This window comes from Pimephales promelas, chromosome 2, assembly GCF_988280905.1.
Source record: "Pimephales promelas chromosome 2, fPimPro1.hap1.1, whole genome shotgun sequence".
In the NCBI taxonomy this organism is placed as follows: domain Eukaryota; kingdom Metazoa; phylum Chordata; class Actinopteri; order Cypriniformes; family Leuciscidae; genus Pimephales; species Pimephales promelas.
In genome coordinates this window covers 32,916,257-32,937,315 of record NC_142770.1, presented here as the reverse complement: position 1 = coordinate 32,937,315, position 21,059 = coordinate 32,916,257, and the positions used below count along the sequence as shown (strand labels likewise).

General features: G+C 39.9%; 1 protein-coding gene and 1 long non-coding RNA gene across 2 annotated transcripts; both read right to left on the bottom strand.

Annotated features, from left to right (window-relative positions):
• Positions 1–5,292: 5,292 nt before the first annotated feature.
• Positions 5,293–11,648, bottom strand: LOC148997211 (uncharacterized). Its single transcript, XM_089118707.1, has 5 exons — positions 11,529–11,648; positions 11,220–11,397; positions 10,995–11,119; positions 9,205–9,404; positions 5,293–5,472 (listed from the first exon to the last, which is right to left on the bottom strand). The coding sequence occupies exons 1-5, from the start codon at positions 11,637–11,639 to the stop codon at positions 5,427–5,429; spliced, it is 660 nt and encodes a 219-aa protein (XP_088974833.1). The 5' UTR covers positions 11,640–11,648; the 3' UTR covers positions 5,293–5,426.
• Positions 11,649–18,275: 6,627 nt separating this feature from the next.
• Positions 18,276–19,382, bottom strand: LOC120489022 (uncharacterized). Its single transcript, XR_016146044.1, has 5 exons — positions 19,227–19,382; positions 18,993–19,054; positions 18,788–18,879; positions 18,584–18,702; positions 18,276–18,485 (listed from the first exon to the last, which is right to left on the bottom strand). It is a non-coding gene; the product is annotated as an uncharacterized LOC120489022 (long non-coding RNA).
• Positions 19,383–21,059: the final 1,677 nt, after the last annotated feature.

Sequence of the window (21,059 nt, the reverse complement as noted above, 5' to 3'; positions counted from 1 at the left end):
TTGAAGAAAAGGGTTTTGGAAAATGGCGGTTACCATGTGTGCACGAGTGGTCATCTCGATGACGGGTAAGACCTTCTTTGGCCAAATAGGAGGCAACCTAAGGCAGGGGGATCACGCAGACACTGGGCATCTCCTGATGGAGGTGTTTATGTGAGGTTGGGTATGAGAGTGGACGGGTGTCTGCGAGGCCAACAGCATCCTTTATCATTAGGGGGGGATGGAGCTGTGAGGAGTCACGGCAGTCTGCCCCAGGAACGTAAGTCCCTCTATCCCACTCACCAGAAACCGCACTTACAGCACGGCTTGTTTCTCATTGTGACAAGCTCTATGTATGCCAGGGGACCACACTCTGATGGAGATTATAGAAAAGAGCTAAGAGGAATTGGTGTGTGTGTGTGTGTGTGTTTAATAGTGAAAGCATTTTATGCTTTTGTGAGTTTTATCATCACAGATGGGCCAAGGTAAATGACAAACTTTTGTGAATTTGTTGACGGACGTCTGTCAGGGGTCTGTCAGGGGTTGAGATCAACAAAAAGGGTGTAGATTTGACGGCAACAACAAAGAAAAATGGCTAAGTTAATATCGAATTATTAAGAGAGTCCTTAACAATTATGAACTGAGGGGGACATGTTTGACTGACATAGACTAAGTCTGTACAGCACGACCTGACCTGATAGAATCAATTGATGACTTTGGAAATGTTTGTAGATAACTGACTTGAGAGACCAAACAACAGGCCTGAAAAGCAGGATTCGCTGTGCGACTCTGGGCCGTTGCCCTTCAAAAAACTTCGATAAGAAGGTGAGATTGGGCCTTTAAGTAATATTTTTGTTTCAGAGGCAGAGAAAGATGTCTGGGCGAAAATTGGCTGAAGGATGCTGTTTGGGTTAGTGTTGATTGGAGAATTAGATTAATTTAAATTGATGCATGAGCTGGGTCATGCATCAAAAGGGGGATGGTAACAATTGCCAAATATGGGTTTACTGAGGGGTTTAAATTTGCTGAAAGCCATTGCACAGGTGGGGCAATGTTGCTGTCTATAAGTGGGCTGCACACGCTGATAACACAATTTCAGGACTGTTTCAACAGGAGACGCCAGCAGAGGCAGCAGCGAAGGCCATGGCAGCACAGCGGACAAAAGAAACTACGTGTACTTTACTATCTGAAAATAACCTCGCCATTTGTTTTTCTCTACAGATCATGCGGATTTTTAAGACATGAGCAGAATGTGTCTAATAAAATAATGGCTAGGGATGAATTTGGCTAACTACCCTGGCCTGGGTTATTAGTGTGACGGAACGGTGTCACACCTGCGCAGCGCATAACTAAGATTTTCCTTTTACAGAATCTCAGGATGGATTGCAGCAAACAGAACTGAGGACATGAGCAATATGAGTTGAATGTTTCCCAGAGGAAAAAGGACTCTGAATGATATTAAGATCCAGTGATAATGTTTCAGGTTATTGATTCCACAGGTCACATTAAAAGGGAAGACCGGCCAGACAAGCAGATGCGTTAATAGATGTTGTCACTAACAAGAATAGTTAAGGTCTCTGTTCGCAGGTGAAAGCAGGCAAGAAATGGTTCACTCCAGTGGGGGTGCGGTCGTGAATTAAGGGAAACCTTGAAAGGATCAGAGAATGTGACAACTGGGTCCAAGCCTCTCACCTTAAGACAACACCAGCAGGCCTCAACCATCCAATAGAGCATAAAGTGAGGGGTCAAAGGCTAGTGCTAGTAACAGCCTCCCTCCCGACGTGGGAAGACCATTGCGACAGCACGCAAAGTGTCACCCTGGTGAACATGGAACGTCCATGGGGCGAACGAGATGATCAACACACCTGGAGGAACCACCTGCCAACTGATGGTTTAAGTTTAACAGGAGAATCTGTTTCTGTGATGATTTTGTTTGAATCAAACTAAGTATTGATTTGATTGGTGCAAATATAGGAAATGTATTGATCAATGTGTCTGTACTAGAGATATTAGAGTTCATTTTGAACAACTAATTTGGTTACAAGAAAGGATAAAATTATAAGTCTTATCTGGTAAGATTTGTTAAACAGCATTCAATAGGGCTTACTAAATTGAATTAGAAGTCTTGTTTTAACATTGCAGACTACAGTGACAACATAACTGGGGGATGGAACACATGAGACAGGTGGTAAAGGAGCCTGAACATGCTAATGGGGCATGGGTTGGGTGGTTCATGTCTATGTGGGGAGGATGCAGGGGCGCAACTACCCAGTTTCAGAGGGGTATGTGTAGCACTAAGAATGTAAAATGGGACAGATATCAAAGCACCCTTCTTTAAATTTCAAACTGTTCATATTATCGTTAGTGACTTGTATGACTTTCATTGTGTTCAATTTGGTGAGACTCGGAGTCGCCAGCAGGGGGCACCCGGGAGTTGCGCGGCGCATGAGTGGCTGACTAGTTAGCAGCATAGAAGTAGTCCAGCACGAGATGAAGCGCGAATGTGCAGAGAAATATGCTCCTTGTTTGAACATTGCATTTTCTTGTGTTTCATACAGGTAAGCTGACAATAACCTTACACTGGTATTATATTCTTATAGAGCCATAGTTTGTGCCTGAAACGTTAAGAAAAGTGAAGTTTTAACGGTGATTAAGAGTTATGTCGTGAAATGGCGGACGGGAGTGTTAACTATTCAATTAGTAGGAAACTAGTAACTCTTAACGTGAGCAAAACAAGGTTGAAAAAAATATATACTCGACGTGAGTGTGGGATGAGGCATAATTAACCGAATATATGTGTATGGACATTGATTAAAATGCGTGTAGAGACAAGTCTGGGCAATTGGAGTTAACGAGGCACACGTGACTGTTCTTAGCCCTCGTATATACACGTGACCCTCATTTACCATTGCTTTGTCAGCCATTACATGTAAAAATAAAGGACGTTAATACCGTTAAATTAAGAACCACAGTCAAATTGAGAGGTAAAACAGTTTATTAATAATTTTGAGAGTTCATAGTGATAACACAGTAACTGTTAAATGGTTAAAATTTAGTTAATAATGTAGTCAGGTCATTAGCATATTTCATGGAAGAGTAAAAAAGATTAAAGACAAGTTAAACAGTGATATGAAAGAGTATTAGGAATACACGTGCAGTTATCAATGTTAGAGTAATGTGGGTATAGACTGAACTATTGCTGATACCTGAAAATCTATTTTAATTCCAAATACTATTCACATGCTTGTTTGAGTTTAAATGTATGACTCATAGAGTTTATTGTACTTTAAAGATGTTATTTTTCAGACCTTTTCCTTTTATATCAGTTTAATAACGGGCATAGCACATGTTTAGATCCATGTTAATGTGTTTGTGTAAAGAACATGTATTTTCTGAAAATGGAGTATTGTAAGGAGTCTAGTCTAGTGTGACGTATCAGTGATAAGTGAGTAGGAAGAAATGACAGCTAACAGAAAAAAATAAGTGCAAAATTGTCGTTTATTAACACAATTAAACTATAGCTACTCCACCTTGATGAACCCCCCTAAGAAAACTATAAGCTTCATTGGAACAGCAATACCAGTGTTTCTCACAGGATTTTAGGTAAAACTGTGGTAGGTGGACCTCTGTTTCTCTAGGGGGGTTCAGGGGGCATGCTCCCCCGTAAGAAAATTTTGTGTTCTGTAATGTTAAATTCAGCAGTCTGGTGCACTTTGAGAGTTCAAAATTAAAAGCTCCAACCCATATTCAGGGTGCAAATTAAACAAAGAAAAATTTGAACCTCTTTTAGTTAGTGTCTGTCTACATTACACTACTACATAATAATAATAGTTATAATATTAATTCCATGATAATAGCCATAAAGGCTATTGTAAAACAAATGCACAGAAAAATAAAGGAAACTTTCATAATTAGTTTTGCACTAATTTCTATACTTGAAAGATATAAGCGCATAATGACATGTTTCATGGGCCAGTGTGTCAGAAAAAAAACTAAAGCTGACTTTTTTTGACCAATGCATTACACCAGCACAGCGCCGCCAATTAAGCAAAAAACAAAACAAAAAAACAAACAAACAAATGTATGAGTTTTGTGGGCCGTTAAGACAAATAAATTAAAAAAGGATAATGTATTGGCTGAAAAGCACGTCGGCCCAGCGGGAATCTCCCGGTAGTCCCGATGGCCACCGAGATATAGATAGCCTATGCCTGGATGTCACATTTTAAATCCTACCTGTTGGCTTTCAGCAATGCATGCAGTTGTTTAGCTGCTGTCGCATCAATTGACATGCCATCTCCTTTTCTCTCTTTCTTTTTCTATTTTTAGCCCCACAGCATTTTGTTTTATCCATCTTTTTCGACGACAACTCACTACTTGTACCTGCTCGCTCAGCGCTCACTGCGCCCCCTGCCCGCTCGCGATATTACCCGCCCCCCTTCTCCATGAGGGCGCCTACTCTAGCCTGGCTGTTAGTCCTCTAAAATTTTATATAACATTGAAGGAATGCAGAAATGATTTAGAAACGCACAACGGAAGCTACATATAGAAATACAATATAGCATATATATATATATATATATTTTTTTTTTACCATCGCTTTGGCGCCCCCCATTGTGCTGCGCCCCTATGCGCCGCATATAGCGCATACCCACTTTTTGCGCCACTGGGAGGATGGGTGTACTGGATAATCCAGACGGTACTGCCAATTGTAGCGATAGGACTGTTGCATTTTGGTATTTTAATATCATATTGGAACAATTATGGGGTTTTGTTGGTTGTTTTTCTTGCTAATCTATAACCTATGTCTTATATATTTGGAGTGACTGAGGGTCTGATTTTTATCAGGAGTGCAATAACAGTGATTATTCATTTAGCCCGGCTTCAAATAAAATGCTTTACTTGCTTGCTAGACAATTAATGGAGCTTTACTCCGCAAAAACAGCCTTAAAGAATTATACAATTTAATCTGAAAATAATAAATTCACTTTGAAATAAAAACTTCACACTCCATATTACTCTTTCAAACCTTTTATTTGATTTTTTGTTTTTACAAATAACAGTCCAAAACGATGTAAAATAGACTGTCATTGCCATAGGACATTTGTAAATCAAAAGGTTTGTGGTAAAACAATTCGTCAGGTTTTTTGAGTACAAGACTGTTCTCTTGTGCAACAACACTGAAAGCATGAAGATGTTCAACAAACTCTGATTCCATACATGATGCCAAAAAAAAAATTCCATCCTTAATAAAAATTTTAACAATTTTTCCAAAGATAGGTGCATCCTCAACCAAGTCTAAGCATACAATAAGACCAATACGATACTCCGTACCATGACACTTTACCCACGGTGTGACAGTTACTTCACTTGAGAGATCAATGTGGAGCTGCTCAGAAATAAAATCATTGTTTTCAAGGTCGGACAACAATTCTTTTGAAACAGGGCCAGACTCAATACCTTTGATAGGACAGTGCTCCCAGTGATAGGCAATGGCGAGCTGATGTGTTTTTGCAAGTGATTTGGTCAGGTTTTTGACATTTTTTAGATTTTTCTTAAAAAACCTTTGCTTCATACCTCATAGTCCAAACATGGATTAATGGGCAAATTTTCCTGATGCATTCAGGGTAGTGTATCATGAGGTGGTGCTTTGGAATCAGATTCCTAGAAGGATATAACTCCTTGAACAGTCGATGATGCTCCACTATCAGATGCTTCAAAAATATTGTCATTCCTTGAGAGATGCAAGGAGAAAATATAATGTTAACAATATGTAAGAGAAGCAACATCAAATGCCAATGCTTATCCCCCTCTGGGACCACATCTGCAAATATGAGTGGGATGTTCCTAATCAGACACAATGTCTGACTTGCGTTGAGTCCAATGCCGTTTCCTGCTTGGTTAAGGTTGACCCTGGTTGGACGATTATTTTTGTCCAAATAACCATAGTTGAAGGCATACAATCTTTGCGGAATGGAATCGCCAGGAATTAGATTACAACTCATGTATTCAAAAAGCAGTTTCACTTCATACTGTGCAACTCCCTCCAGGATATCATGCATAATATCCAGCACAAAGTTCTCTGATACATTGAAGTAAGTCAAGGTATTGAGTACAGAATTTCTTTTAATACCATAACAGGAGTTTTCATTAGGGTTGTCAGCAAGATACTGGTAATGTTCCTCATTTAGGTTTCTGTTGCGCAATATCACCCGCGGATCATCCTCACTAAATACTTCCTGTGCTAACACCTTGTCAGTGAGGCACAGTCTGCAGTAATGTTTTGCAGAAAAAGATTCAACGTAACCAGGAATACCATTTAGACCTAGGTTATCGCCAGTAAATTGCGCAATAGTACCAAAGATGGGCTCCTCAGAAAATGACACCTTCATTCCCTCATGCTCAAGTATTTTCACATCATCAACCAATGGGCCAAGTATTTTGTCAAGTATATGCCATACTTTTTTTCCATCTTCAGAATGAAACAAAGAAATTAGATGTATGTTCATTAACGACGAATTTATGTGTGCTGGCAGGTTACGAAGCACAAAATATAAACAGCCAAGTTTATGAATCCCATGTTTAGATCCTAATGGGTTTGCAGTTTCGAAATCGTCGTAGTAAATTTGGATCTGAAGTGCATTGCAATGGATGGAGTACAAAGCATGGTTTTTGTAATACTGTCCGTCACAAAAATCTCGATACATGTCACTTTGCCGTTTCTCTTGAAAAAGATTACACACTTCTTTATTTACTGAAAATGAATTCAAGAGTCTTCAGAAGAGGGATATATATGAAAGTGTCATTAACTGGAATCTGTTCATACATTCCAGAGATCTTGTTCTTTCTTGTATCGTATCTGACACCTAAGAGTATTTCAGTAGGTTCAACAACCCCCAATTTCTCAATGAAATATTTTCTCCATTTTGTATCGGTATTAAAATCGGTGAATGGATTATGAAAATTATTAAAAACATCTTCAACTGAACTTCTACTTGTGCTTTCAACAGGCACAACGTTTAAAAATTTTTCTCTTAGACTTGTATGGAAATCAGAAACAAAATGCTCCATGCATTCAACAACTGACATAATAACACTGTTTGCAACACCGCTACCCTGCAATTTAGCTATTATAGAGGCACACATTTCCCTGGAACAATCCCTTGAAACAGAAGAACATTCATGCAAAATTGCATCATTACCTGAACTTTGCTCTGTGTCAGACACAACAAGTGATGCTGCTTCATCGGGATTTGGAGCTTGTTGATTTTGTTGTGATACATTCTCACTGTGTGATGCTACACTGCTACAATGAAATGTAATTAAATGTTTTCTAAACCCAGCATCACTTTTAAATTACAAGGAACAACCATCCTGAGCACAAACCAGCTCAAATTTCTTGCCAGGATACAAACCATGTACAAGTTTAAAGTGCCGAATTAGTTTTACTGTTGTAGCAAGCAGCGTTTTACAGATGTAGCATCTAAACATCATTCAGTAACTTAGCTCTGAGCTCCTTCACCCTTGGGCTCTCACTTGTAGTGCCAACATCAATTCTGTAGACTGTAGTCTGGAGAAAAGTGTTGTAAAGACTCTGGGTCGGTTCTGATCAGGGGGGAATTTGCATATCATAATTAATAATTGATAATTAATAATTATTCATACAGATTTGGATCAGACCGGTCTTACATGTTAATTTATTAATTTTACCCATATGCATACATGTGCATCCCCGCAATCAACCACAAATTAGTTGTTATTGATTGCAAGGACCACGTTTTACAAGACAGGCAAAATCAATTAGCTCAATTAAGTTATATAGCTTGTGAAAACAAATTCTGTGGCCACTAGAATCTGCCTTCCCTGCTCTATAACCAAATACCCTCTTAGGTATTTATAGTTCTGTAAAGCGTGTAGCTTTAAATTGACATATCATTGACCCGTATTATGAGCAAGACAATCAGTCAAGGTAAGCATATTTTGCATTTAATAAAGTTACTACTTAAGCATTCACTACGTTACAATGATACATGTATTTACAAACATTAAAACACAAACTAAGACGACGCAGAGCGTTTAGACAATGGATACGCGCAAGTTAAGTGAGTTTGAGAGAGAGAGTGAGAGAGAGAGTGAGTTGTGAGAGAGAGAGAGAGAGTTACGTTCATCAAAACAGTCAGTTAACCTTTCTGGACACCACAAAAACATCTTCTTAATGCTTCTTAGAAGCTCTAAAAGAAGGTATACTTGCAAGGCACATGTGGTCTGTGTGAGTCGTGGGCTCGTTGCTCGGCCCGTTCGGGCCACGTGTCGGCTAGAGGTGCGCCGGTCCGGCGCGCGTGCGTCACGTGAAGCGCGGCCGCGGCATGTTTGCGCGGCCCGTCCCGGCTCATTCATGGCTGCTTTGTTCCGTGGGGAGTCACGTGGCGTTCGTCGGCATTTAGCGCCAGTGTTTGAAAGGCTGAGAGTTTTTGAGGTGACGTTACCCGAGGAGATAGTTCGGCAAAGTCCACTTCCTTTCCTGGAAGACGAACTTGGTAGTCCACTTGAGGAAAAGATGAAACTTTTAGACGAACAAAAGGAAAGATCCATCGTTGGATCAGAGTCCCGTGAGGTTTACATGTTGAGCGCTGGAAAGTTCAGAAGAAGAGAGAGGGCGGACCTGCGTTCTCACATTTATCACCTTGGAGAAATCCATCCCCTTCCTGTTGGCTTGAGCCAATCGGAGAGTGGATGTTGCACGCGGGAAGCTTTCTTTTGTTCCTCAGCGCGCGCTTCTCGTGGAAGGGGGTGTGTTAAATGAGGGTTTTGCAATAGCAATTTGATCTTCATTGGCAGTACAACGAATTAAAAATACACTTTACTTTACATCTCTATGCATATTCGAGTGTTTCATTCAATAAGCATTCTAGAGATATCAAGGAACATTATGTTATATCAAAGGAATATACACTTATGTTTCAAATGCATGACGAAGGTATTTTTAATTCCTATTTAAACTGTGATCAAACAAAGTTATTTCACTGTGACATGGGGAAGACACATATACATAAAAACCATTGAAAACATTTTGTTGAATGTTTTTAAACACCAAAAGTCCTTCTCTTTGTTCAAAAACATTCCACACATTCCGATGTGTGGGGGAAGTGAAAGGTTTGTGTGTGTGTGTATGTGTTGATGTAACTCGCCTGGCCAAGATTCATTACAGTGTACATATTTTTGAGTGGAAGATCATAAGTGATACTGAAAACAAAATGGACCTTGAAGAGTTCATCAATTGCTGCAAGTGAAGAGGATTCTTGACAGGGGATGAGCTTTTTATCAACCACAATGAAGAACTGACTGATGGCTTCCTTGCTGCTCCCTGTGGCAAGAATGTAGGGTTGACGATTCTCTTCTGCCTCAAGATGTTCCTGTATACTCCGGCATGCCTGAATGAAGAAAACAAAGAAACAAAAACAAAAATTTGATTAATAGTAATACAAACAAGTACAGCTTTATTAGTAAGCATAAATTTGAATAATTTTAGCTTAGAACAGGAGACACTCCAGAAGAAAACAGTACATGCACCAACTGGATGTTAAAGGACTTGTGAACATCTCTGGTTTACATGATTTACATTTAGATAACTTACTACATTAACCCCCATTTTGCAGTTCATCATATTAGACGGAAAAATGTTAGTTCACTCAAAAATGAAAATTCTGTCAGTAAATACTCACACTCATGTTGTTCCAACCCCGTACGACTTACGTTCATCCTCAGAACACATTTTTATTAAATCTGAGAGATGGATTACTCATCCATAGGTTTCTAAAGCGGGATCGCACACAGGACGAGAAGCGCAGCGCTGCGCCATGTCTTAAAAATTCGAACATATCATTCTCTATGAGTGTACCCACAACGGCGGCGCCATTCGCCGTCTGTCCGCGGCACCCAGCTACGGCTCAGGACCTTGTTCAAAACCCTGTCGTGCCACTTACATATTTTTCTATTAAATGTACATGTATTTGTCTCAAATCGTTGTTTATGTACATGGATTCACCCTGTGCTGTTTTCACTCGGGTTAGCTAAATGCTAGAAAAATAAATACTATTGTATTTTGTGACATAGTTGCTTAGACAACGGATAACATCACAACAAAATAACACAGACACTTTTACTAGATTAACGTTCAAACATCATCTATTATTCAATCAACATTTAATAAATCAAGTTAAAACTCACACATCGTGCAACTCTTCTACCAGGAGTTGATTCAAAGTTGAGCTTGCGCGAATGTGCGATTAGAATGTGCGGCGCGGCGCTTCTCGTCCGGTGTGCGACCCCCTTAAAGGACTGAAACTAGCCGGCCCAGAAAAGTTATTGAAGTCATCGTTAAAATAGTCCAAGTGACTACAGTGGTTCAATCTCAAGTTTATCAAGCGACAAGAATACTTTTTGTGCGCAAAAAAACAAACAAAAATATTAATAGTTTTAATCCACTATTAATTTTCTTCTGCCTGGGCCTAAATGAGTTCATGTAGTGTACCAGAGCAGCGTTTCTGTGATGTACGTCACACTCATCAACACATCACCAGCACATAACCAACGTCAGCCAATAGTGAGCCTACGTGGTGACATTGAACACAGAGGCGCTGCTCTGTTGCACTACATGAACTCACTCAGAAGAAAATTAATAGTGGATTAAAGTCGTTATTTCTTTTGGGTGCACAAAAAGTATTCTCGTCGGTTGATAAACTTGAGATTGAACCACTGTAGTCACTTGGATTAACAATGTCTTTAATAACTTTTCTAGTTTTAATCCCTTAGAAGCCTATGGAGGAGTGATCCAGCTCTCAGATTGAATCTAAAATATCTTAATATGTGTTCTGAAGATGAACGCAAGTTGTACGGGGTTGAACAACATGAGGGAGAGTAATTACTGACAGAACTTTCATTTTTGGGTGAACTAACCCTTTAAGCAGACCAAATCTAAGTATAATGCTAATAGCCCTTGTATTTTGTCACCAATTACCTACTTTTTGAAATACCAACACGTGGTCAACAGCCTGAGAAATACTGATTCTGTTGGCTTTCTTTCTTCCTGAAGCCTGGGGTGACAAGAGATGCAGAAGAAGGAAGGATGATATGTCACTGTCCCATTCTGAAAAACACAAGACTATGTTAAATGTCAACACTACAATAGTTAAGCTAGGCAGATTTTAACTCCAAAGGCATTGCAAGTTTGTTCTGTAAAACTCTACCTGGGGAATCCAGTTCCTCCCTTTTCTCTCTGGAAGATGACAGTAATCTTTTCAGCAGTGGAGTGGAAGTCAAGGTTTCTGCTAGCCTGATAACCTTTGCTTTGAAAACAGTTGGCCACCGTTCAAAAAGTCGGGAAGCAGTTTCTGACCCAAAGAGGAGCGTGACGTCCTGATGAATCTGAAGCAGTTTCCAGAAAACATGTAAAGAAATCAGCATTAAAATTTTTTTTTTCAACTAAGCAGTCTACTTGACAATTCTCTGAAACTAGCATTTCAATTTGGTTAGAAAAACAAAGACAAAATCCATACCAATCCTTTAGTATCGAGGAATCGAGGAAAAACTGAGAGAATTGTGGTGGATCTCTCTGGATCATGGATAAGGCGCTGTCTGTATTCAAACGTGGCCCTCATCTTCTGCATGATGACCTCACGGTCACTTGTATGATTCATCAAGGAGATAGCCTCTACACTTTGGTCATTATCTAGCTGATCTTCATTGTGACACAGCTGTCTGTCAAGCAAAGGGCCTCCCTTTTCTTCTGTTTTTGGATCATCTTTATTTGCAGAAGGTTTTGTCCCCCTTTGTACAGTCTTGAGGCGCCATGACAAGAATCCAGTGTTTTTTTGGCCATCATAAAAAATGTTCCTGATGAAATGACACAAAAGTAAAACTCAATTGTAACTAGGGCTGTCACTTTTGTGAAAAAATCCTGTTCGATTTTTCAGACATAGGTGTTAATTGAATCAATTGTAAAATTGATTTTCCATGTCTAAACCTTAGATGTTTCCATTTTCAACGGAACTGGAGCTGGACGCACTCCACGAGAAGGCCGTTAAAATCGATTCCCTATTTTCGTTTTCGGAACTTGTGTTGGTTTGTCCGATCGATTATGCAATCGATTTTCAAACATCAAGTGACAGCCCTAATTGTAACCCTCCATTGAAAATGACAACTTCTTAAAGACATTTCTTAATGATGACAAAAATATGTATGTTCTAATCTCACATAATGACTTACATATCCAGTACTCCCTTGGGGATCTCTGAGTGAGGGAAACAAGGTGATAATTCCCAAACCATACTTCTGTTTGGTAAGTCGATGTGGGACTCTCCTGAAAAATGGAAACACTCAATGTTACTTTACATTGATGAAAATTGTTTAAAAATATATAATTAAACCACTCTTACTTTCAGAATAATTACTTATTACTTACTAAATTAAATGTGTACCACCCAACTAAAATACTTCACAATTGATATATACTATCATAATCACATAAATTAAATAACCCAAGACTATACAATTTTCTGTCTCAATCATGTGTGCAACCAAGATGTTCACCATCTGTTTTCTCATGTCATCGCTAATTGTCCCTGTATCTTCAAACTCCTTAAGCACATTTGCAATTGAAATTGTAGAATTTCTTTTATAAACTATAAAAAGAGCAACATTAATCAATTATGTAAGGACATAACATACATACAGCCAGTTGTTATAAAACAGCTGTGTAATAAGCAAAATAATGTACATCCAGCCAGTTGTTATCGCAGAATAAACTCCGACAGGCTGATCAGGACTTGAAGCGGAGGGTTCTTGCATTAGCCTGAAGGGGTTTATTCTGCGATAACAGAAGAAACTGCTGGATGTACATTATTCCGCTTATTACACGTTTCTTGCCACATAAGTTAATAATTAGACATGAAATATTGATCAGATATATTGATTTGAGGGTAACACTTTATTTGAAGGGGTGTGTATAAGACTGACATGACACTGTCATAAACATGACATAACACCTGTCATGAACATGAAGGAGTCTTTATGAATGTTTATGACTGTTGTCATTAAGTGTCATTAAAAAAAATGTCTTTGTGATGACAACTTGACATTAACCAAGCCAAAAATGTCTTTGTTATGACAACTTTACCAACTAACCAAGAAATTATAACCTGTCACAAATATGTCATAACAGGTCTAATTATCAAACTTAAAGAAGTTATTTAGCTTTGTGTTAACATTACATTACGCTGTCATATGTTTGGTTGGTTGTCATATGGTTGGTTTTAACTTTGGTTGTCATGACACCATTATAACTGTCATGAATATTTCACTTGTCCTCAAGTAAAGTGGAACACATTGTACTAGTTATAAAGATGTCATTAAGGGTTATTACACTGTCAAATGCTCAACAGTGTCATTAACATTTCCCCTTACCTCAAGTAAAGTGGAACACGTTGGACTAGTTATGATTTCTTGGTTAATGTCAAGTTGTCATAATCAAGACATTTCTATCTTTGTTAATGTCAAGTTGTCATAATCAAGACATTCTGTCTTTGTTAATGTCAAGTTGTCTTAATCAAGACATTTTTGTCTTTGTTAATGTCAAGTTGTCATAACAAAGACATTTTGACCAATGTCAACTTTGCATTAAAAGTGTCATAATTTACCGAATGACACTTAATGACAACAGTCATAAACATTCTCCTTCATGTTCATGACAGGTGTTATGTCATGTTTATGACAGTGTCATGACAGTCTTATGCACACCCCTTCAAATAAAGTGTTACCTTACAAGTGAAACTAAATTCTAAATAGGGCGGTGTTTTACTTTAGCTCTCCTGGCCTCCATCTCTCAATTACTACGGAAAAATTAAATCAAAATCTGACTATTTATTTGCACAGATTACCTGTTCAACACAATGTGCGCTAAAAAGTAAATAGGGTCAATTGACCAGAATAAAATGTTCCACAGGGCCATGTAATAATAGAGTGGAAAATGCAGGAAAGTAGTGATATGATGGACCTTGTGTCAAAATGATTAATCCATCCGTGCAGGAGCCAAACTCAACAGGGTCTTCTTTCCCCGCTGATTCTGCCAAGCCCGTTCCCTTGGCTGTGGTTTCGCTAGATAGCAGGTAGGGACAGTGGGAATCTCGTTCATCCATTCATGCGCGTCACTAATTAGATGACGAGGCATTTGGCTACCGATTCCGACGTCCCCCAATTGATGTCAGATATCGTCACCTGGTACGATACCCGGGGGGCGACTTTCCGGGTTTTGAGGCGGCCCGTCCTCCATACTATTACATCCGGATATGCGGCATTTGAAAATGCCTGACTATAACTAATAGTCAAGACCGGGGGATACTTACGTCACCGTCTAGCAGCGCATGAACCAAGGAACCGCACCAATTCGTCCTTTGAAGCCATTTTTCAGACTACATTCCGGGTCGCGGCATATGGATTATACCATTTCGAGATTTGAGCCCCACCGTCCCACTTCCAATATTGTAGATCCGGCCTCCTCGCACCTAATTTCACCTGCTACGGTCCTGGTCCGCATCTGTAATGACAAGGCAGAACAGCAGAAACCCTGAGGAGCTGACCAGGCCCTCATTTACCTTCCCTTTGGCACCTCCATACCATCCTGAACTTATCACATGGGGGGTAACTCCACCGTTCCACACACCGTCCCGGATCAGTAGGGTGCCAGCTGCCCTGCCCCGGCATACCCACCCTCTGTCCCTAGCGCTTTTTGGCCCGGGAAGGATGACACCAGAGAAGGTCCGTCTGTGGCCCAGAATGCGGTAAGCAGGACACTTCCAGCCACCACTGTTTCCTCGTCCCCCTGCCGCAGGAGAACCCCCGCAGAGGGAGAGCCCAGCTAATGGCTTTCCGCCCCTACCCCGCACACCGTCCACAGAAAGCTCCACAGCTGTTTCCAGAGGTCCATCTTTCGGGTTTTGGGGGATAACACGACCGGCAGACCGTCCCAACCCCAGCGCGGGGTAGCTAAACCCCCACGCCAGGAATTGGCATCACTCCAGCGATATCCCCCTAGTTCTGGGATTTCCTCTCATTATTTACTTCCTGGTGGTTCCTTTCCCGGCACCCCTTGTCAGCACAGGCCAACCAACATAAACAACTGGTTTGTCCGCCCTCACTTGTCCCGTGGATGGGGCCGTACACCACAGTCCACTGACGTTTGGAAGGGCGACTTCCCTACTAGTCATCTTATCCATGGGCACCGCCGCACCCGCCGGGTGCTGACCGGACTCATTGCCCCAAGGTCTACCATGCGGAGGAGTGATCACCACTGCTGTGAAGCCACATCAAGGTAGTTCGAGACAACAAGGGACGGAGCTGAGTTGACACCGGGAGGACTGGTTGAGTCCGCCCCAGCTTCCCAGCTGCGCCCGGCCAGCAGGCTTGTTATGTTGACGTTATAATTCTCTTTGACCGAACCGTCAGTAAGTAATAATGATGGGACGCCTGACCCACCACACTACTTTAAATTTTTCCTGGCCGCCCTCACTGATCCACAGCACACTTTTAGGCTCTCAGGGACAGTTGAAAAGCCCTCAACAAATCCAACGAGTAGAGAAGGGTTCTCCGACTCATCAATTCGCTGAAGGACTTAACCCTTGCCCGACTGAGTCCGATTGCCGTCAACGTCCTGTAGTTTCTGGTAGGACATAGGCCCCTTGCCCCTAAGGGAAACCCAATGACCTCCACTGCATGAAAATAGGTGTATCCGGACCAGTATACTCCTGTATACACTGCTGAAATTCGGAAGAATCCAGGAGTATAGTGGCCGGATATGTCAAATTCCATGGGTTTGTATATATCCGCATACATCCGGAATGATACCAAATCGGATGTATGTTGTGGACGTATACTTCCGTGCTAGAGCCATTTGTTGCCATGGCAAGTAATCCCATTAAAGTTTTTAGCAGGAAAAAATCACACCTTTTTGCAGGAAACATTCACACCTTTTTGCCTTCCAACCAAACTGGATTGGTTGTTCTTTTAAAGCCACTCCCAACACCCAGACCACTATTGGAGGGCAGGACACATTGAAAACCCAGTAAACGGACTTTATTGGTTACTTTTAAACATAGCCCACCCTAGGCCTTGTAGCATACTGATTTGATTGGTTATATACCAGCTATGCAGATATTGCTCAAATATATACCAAACCTCCCTCCCCCAATTTTAATATATTCATTAAAATAAATTTGATATATATATATATTTAAACACACAAAGAACAATGGGAAAGTCTGAAATTTTTATTAAGGTATATAACACATTCCAAATAGCATTATAAACAAGCATTACAGAGGAATTGGGAACAAAAACTAGAAAAAAAAGTATGAAGTAATAACATCTCAAAGGAAGAAAAAAAAATCATGGACATTCCAAAGAAAATTATAAACATACATTAAATAAATTGTTAACTTTTTATTTTCGTTAATTTTTTTTTACCCAATCATTTTAAAGGACAGATGTAAAGGAATAAAGTACACAGTGTATATAAAAAGTTACATATATATATATAAAATATATGAAGAGTTCCATTTGAAATTTTCTCCTTTAATGATGATTTTTATCAAACTTGTATATTTAAGTTCAGTAATTTCTCTTAAATGGCAATGATAATTGCCTATTAATTGTTATTTAAGTGAAATTACTAAACTTAAATATACAAGTTTGATAAAAATCATCATTAAAGGAGAAAATTTCAAATGGCATTTAGAGACTTTTGCATCTGAACTCTTCATATATATATATATATATATATATATATATATATATATATAATATACATAGATATTCCAAGTAAACAATATAAATAAATAGAACATTACAGAGAGTGCATTATAAACATACATTAAAATGCAAAATGGAGATAAGCAACATGGACAACAAAAAAAGGAACAAATATTTGAAATAATACGAGAAAAATAAATAAGAAATTAAAGTGTATATAAAATATTCAAGGTGTACACTGCCGTTTATAAGTTTGGGATCGGTAAGAAGTCTCATATGCTCGCCAAGGCTGCTTTTTTTTTATATATAAAAAATACAAAAAAAGTAAGAGTAATATTGTTAAATATTATGACAATTTAAAATAAACGTTTCTATTGGAATACATTATTCTTGTGATCAAAGATGAATTTTTAGCATCATTACTCCAGTCTTCAGTGTCACATGATCCTTCAGAAATCATTCTAATGTGATGATTTGATGCTCAATAAATATTCATTATTATTACCAAAGTTGAAAACAGTTGTAGACTTTTTAGGATTATTTGATCAATAGAAAGTTATATTTCATTTATTTGAAATATGATGTTTTGTAACATTATAAATGTCTTTACTGTCACGTTTGATTCATTTAATGCATCCTTGCTGAATAAAAGTATTGAGTTAATTTGAGCTTTCCCCCCCAAACCAAAAAAAAAATATATCTTACCGACCCCCAAACTTTTGAACGGTTATATATATTGTTACGTCCCTGGTATGTCTAGGGATAGGACGAACAAAATAAATATTTATTCCAGGTGGGAGAACCAAGGATGACCCAAAACATGTGTCAGATTCACGTATTTATTTCAAACAAGAAGGAAATAAACTCCCATCTAAAAGACAGGAGGGGTGTCATAAATTCATTAATATAGCATTCAAAAATGAGGTATGCAACACAACAAACAGTCCCCACGGCTCTCCACCGCGTTAAAGCACGCTCGGGAAAACCCCACCGCCGGCCGCTCACCCCGCCGACTTCCAGCTGCTTCACCAAGGTAACCGGACGCACGGTGTGAAGTGGATTGAAGACCAAGCACCTGGCGGATCACGTCCCGCCGTTGTCCGCACCATAAACTCACACAGCAGCTCACGCAGTAGTTCACACAGTTGTCCAAGTAGCCGTTCACACAGTAGTTCATGCAGTAATTCACGCAGTAGTTCACACCGGAGGGATGCGGGCCACCAAGGAAATGAGTGAGAGAGAGTGGGAGAGCGCTTCACTGGCTCCCTTTATTCGTCTCCCTAATTTCCGCGGATCAGTTCCAGCTGCGGGATTTCCCATGACGTCAGGCTCTGGACATGGGTATTCCCCTGCAGGCGAAAAAGAACACACCCACAACCACCCCAACACACACACAGACCTTACGGGTCGTAACATATATATATATATATATATATATAACCGTATATATTTAACCGTATATATATTTTTTTATACGAGTTAACATTTTTCAAACTGCCATGATACGCTGGTGGTGTGACGCATAGTGTGGGTCAGCCTCTAGTCTGTTTTATAGTACCTAGCAGAGAGCAGATTGGTGGAGACCTCACCATTCACACTGGCCTTCCATCAACAATAGCATCATCTTCATCAGACATCAGTTCTATTGTTGCGGTCTTCCAAAGTTCCTTTTCTGTGTTGGTTTGTACAACCCCGGACCTGGTCTCCAGCAACTGAAAAACATGACAGTAACTTAACCACTAAAACACAGAGAGGAGGATAGTTACATTCTGAAGAGAAAAAAAAGTGCTTAACCAGTTTCTTAACTTACCAGTCGCTTTCTTTGAAGGTTCTTTGCAATGCTCGTCATAGTTTTTCTTTTCTGGGCCTTTTCAGGCTGAGCCAAAGAATACTTCCTCCGCAAAGTCTCAAAATACATCTTCCAACCTGCTAAATATATCATAAATAAATGTAATGGCAATAAAAATAAGTAAAACAGAGGACAATAAAATGATTACAACATCTTTAAGATTACCTTTTACACATTCAGGGTCAACGTCTGTAAAAGTTGACCTTAATTCTTCGAAGAGGTAAGTGGTCACAGCCAGGTTATGTGATGAATTTATTCTGGGGGGGAAAGTTGCAGGTATCATTACTGAAATTCACTTTTGGCATTCCAAATCCATAGAGTAGTAGATTAAACTAACATTTAGGCTATAGTATATAAGAAACAGTCTTACCTGGTTTGTGGAACGTATTTGTGTGGGTTGTTCTCTGAATTATGGAGGCGCCTTACAGATTCCTGTAAAGTTTGAAATTAAAAAGCAATTAAATTGATTCACAATCTTCAAGAACCACAAAACTGAATTTTCAGTTGGAATAAGCTGACCATCACAGTAACCGCAAGAGACAAAACAATAATTGTAACCGAACTATGGCTTACAGCCACGTTATAGAACAATAATTGGACTTACCGCAATGTTCACGTCATGTGCCTTTTTTATTCTTTTCGAAGCGTTGTAAGATTCTTCATGTAACGTTAGTCTGTGCTGCTCATACTTTCGCTAAAGAGCATCAAGACGCTGGAGAGTCTCTCTGAGAAGATCAGGTTGTGGCCAAAGACAGATTGATCCTCCTATTGTGATTCTGCATCACAGCTGTGGGGCATGTGGATGTGATCATCCTCATAGTTATCCACTGCATTACTGACTCTCATTGATGCATCTATGGAAATATTATAACCATAAACATTTTTTACATTAGTAGCTACTTAAAATAGATCATGGATGTTACGTTCCGGCTCCAGGAAGTAACAAAATAAAGGGAACAGAGTCCAAAAAATATATTTAAACAAAATATATTTAATTAAGTCCAGGGGATAAATAATAAAGAAAAGAAGCTTTCAACAGTAAATAAACAAACAATAAAGAAATAACAATAGAAGGTCCAGCTCCTGATGGGAACAGCTACAGCTACAATCTGTTCTTCCTTTTTCTCAGGAGTCGAGTACAGGAAACAGTGTGTTGATTCGTGGTATTGGATTGCAAACATTGTCCGTACCCCTGCATAACCTGTTTCTCCAATCTGATTTAGTAAATGGAGCAGTTGTGATGGGAGTCCGTCCTTCACTGCCAGTGGAAGGAGTTTCAGTGATTTTGGGGAATAATCTGGTGGGTGACCGTGTGTGGCCTGATGTTCCACCTCCACCTGTTGTTGCTACTTGTCCTGTTCCATCCGGGGACACTGATATGTCCCAGCAGTATCCAGAGGTATTTGTGTCTTGTGCACTCACACGTGCAATGCGTAAACAATCTGCGGATGCAAATCTAAGTGATGTGAAGGATTTGTTAACCACTAAGAGGGTAGTGCCAGGTCTCCTTGCTTTGCCTTCTATTCCCTGTCAGGACTGGGTGTCTGCTCAGGAAGAGGATTCATCTCTGAACCCCCTGTTTGATGCTGCTTTACCTCCTGACGAAGCAGAGAGTTCCGTTAATGGGTACTTCATTGAAAACGGGGTACTACTGCGGAAGTGGACTTCTAACACGGAGGGAGGTTTGACTGAACCAATTATACAGGTAGTGGTGCCTGTTTCTCTGCGAAATTCGGTATTGGATTCTGCTCATGGTGGGGTGTCTGGACATTTGGGTGTAAATAAGACCTACCAACACTTGCTGCAGTATTTTTACTGGCCTCGTATTAAGAGCGATGTGAGACAGTATATTAAGACTTGTTCGACCTGTCAGCTAATAACTGGAAAACCAAATCAGACCATAAAACCTGTGCCTTTGTATCCCATACCTGTTATGGAACAGCCTTTTCAGCATCTTCTAGTTGATTGTGTTGGACCTTTACCACCTTCAAAGTCTGGTAGTGTTTACTTATTGACAGTGATGTGCCAGAGCACTCGTTATCCTGCGGCTTATCCTTTGCGGTCAATCACCACACGGTCAGTTGTAAAAGCTTTGTCCCAGTTCATTTCTATTTTTGGAATTCCAAAAGTTGTTCAGAGTGATCAGGGGACAAACTTTACATCGAACATGTTTCAAGAGATTCTGCGGCAGCTTGGCATAAGACACAATAAATCCAGTGCGTACCATGCAGAAAGTCAGGGTGCCCTAGAACATTTTCACCAGACGTTAAAATCTTTGTTGAGGGCATATTGCACTGAGTTGAAAGGTGACTGGGAGGAAGGGTTACCTTGGTTGTTATTGGCCACACGGGAGGTTATCCAGGAGAGTTTAGGATTTAGTCCAAATCAGTTAGTCTTTGGACATTGTGTACGGGGACCTATGGCGGTATTGAGTGAG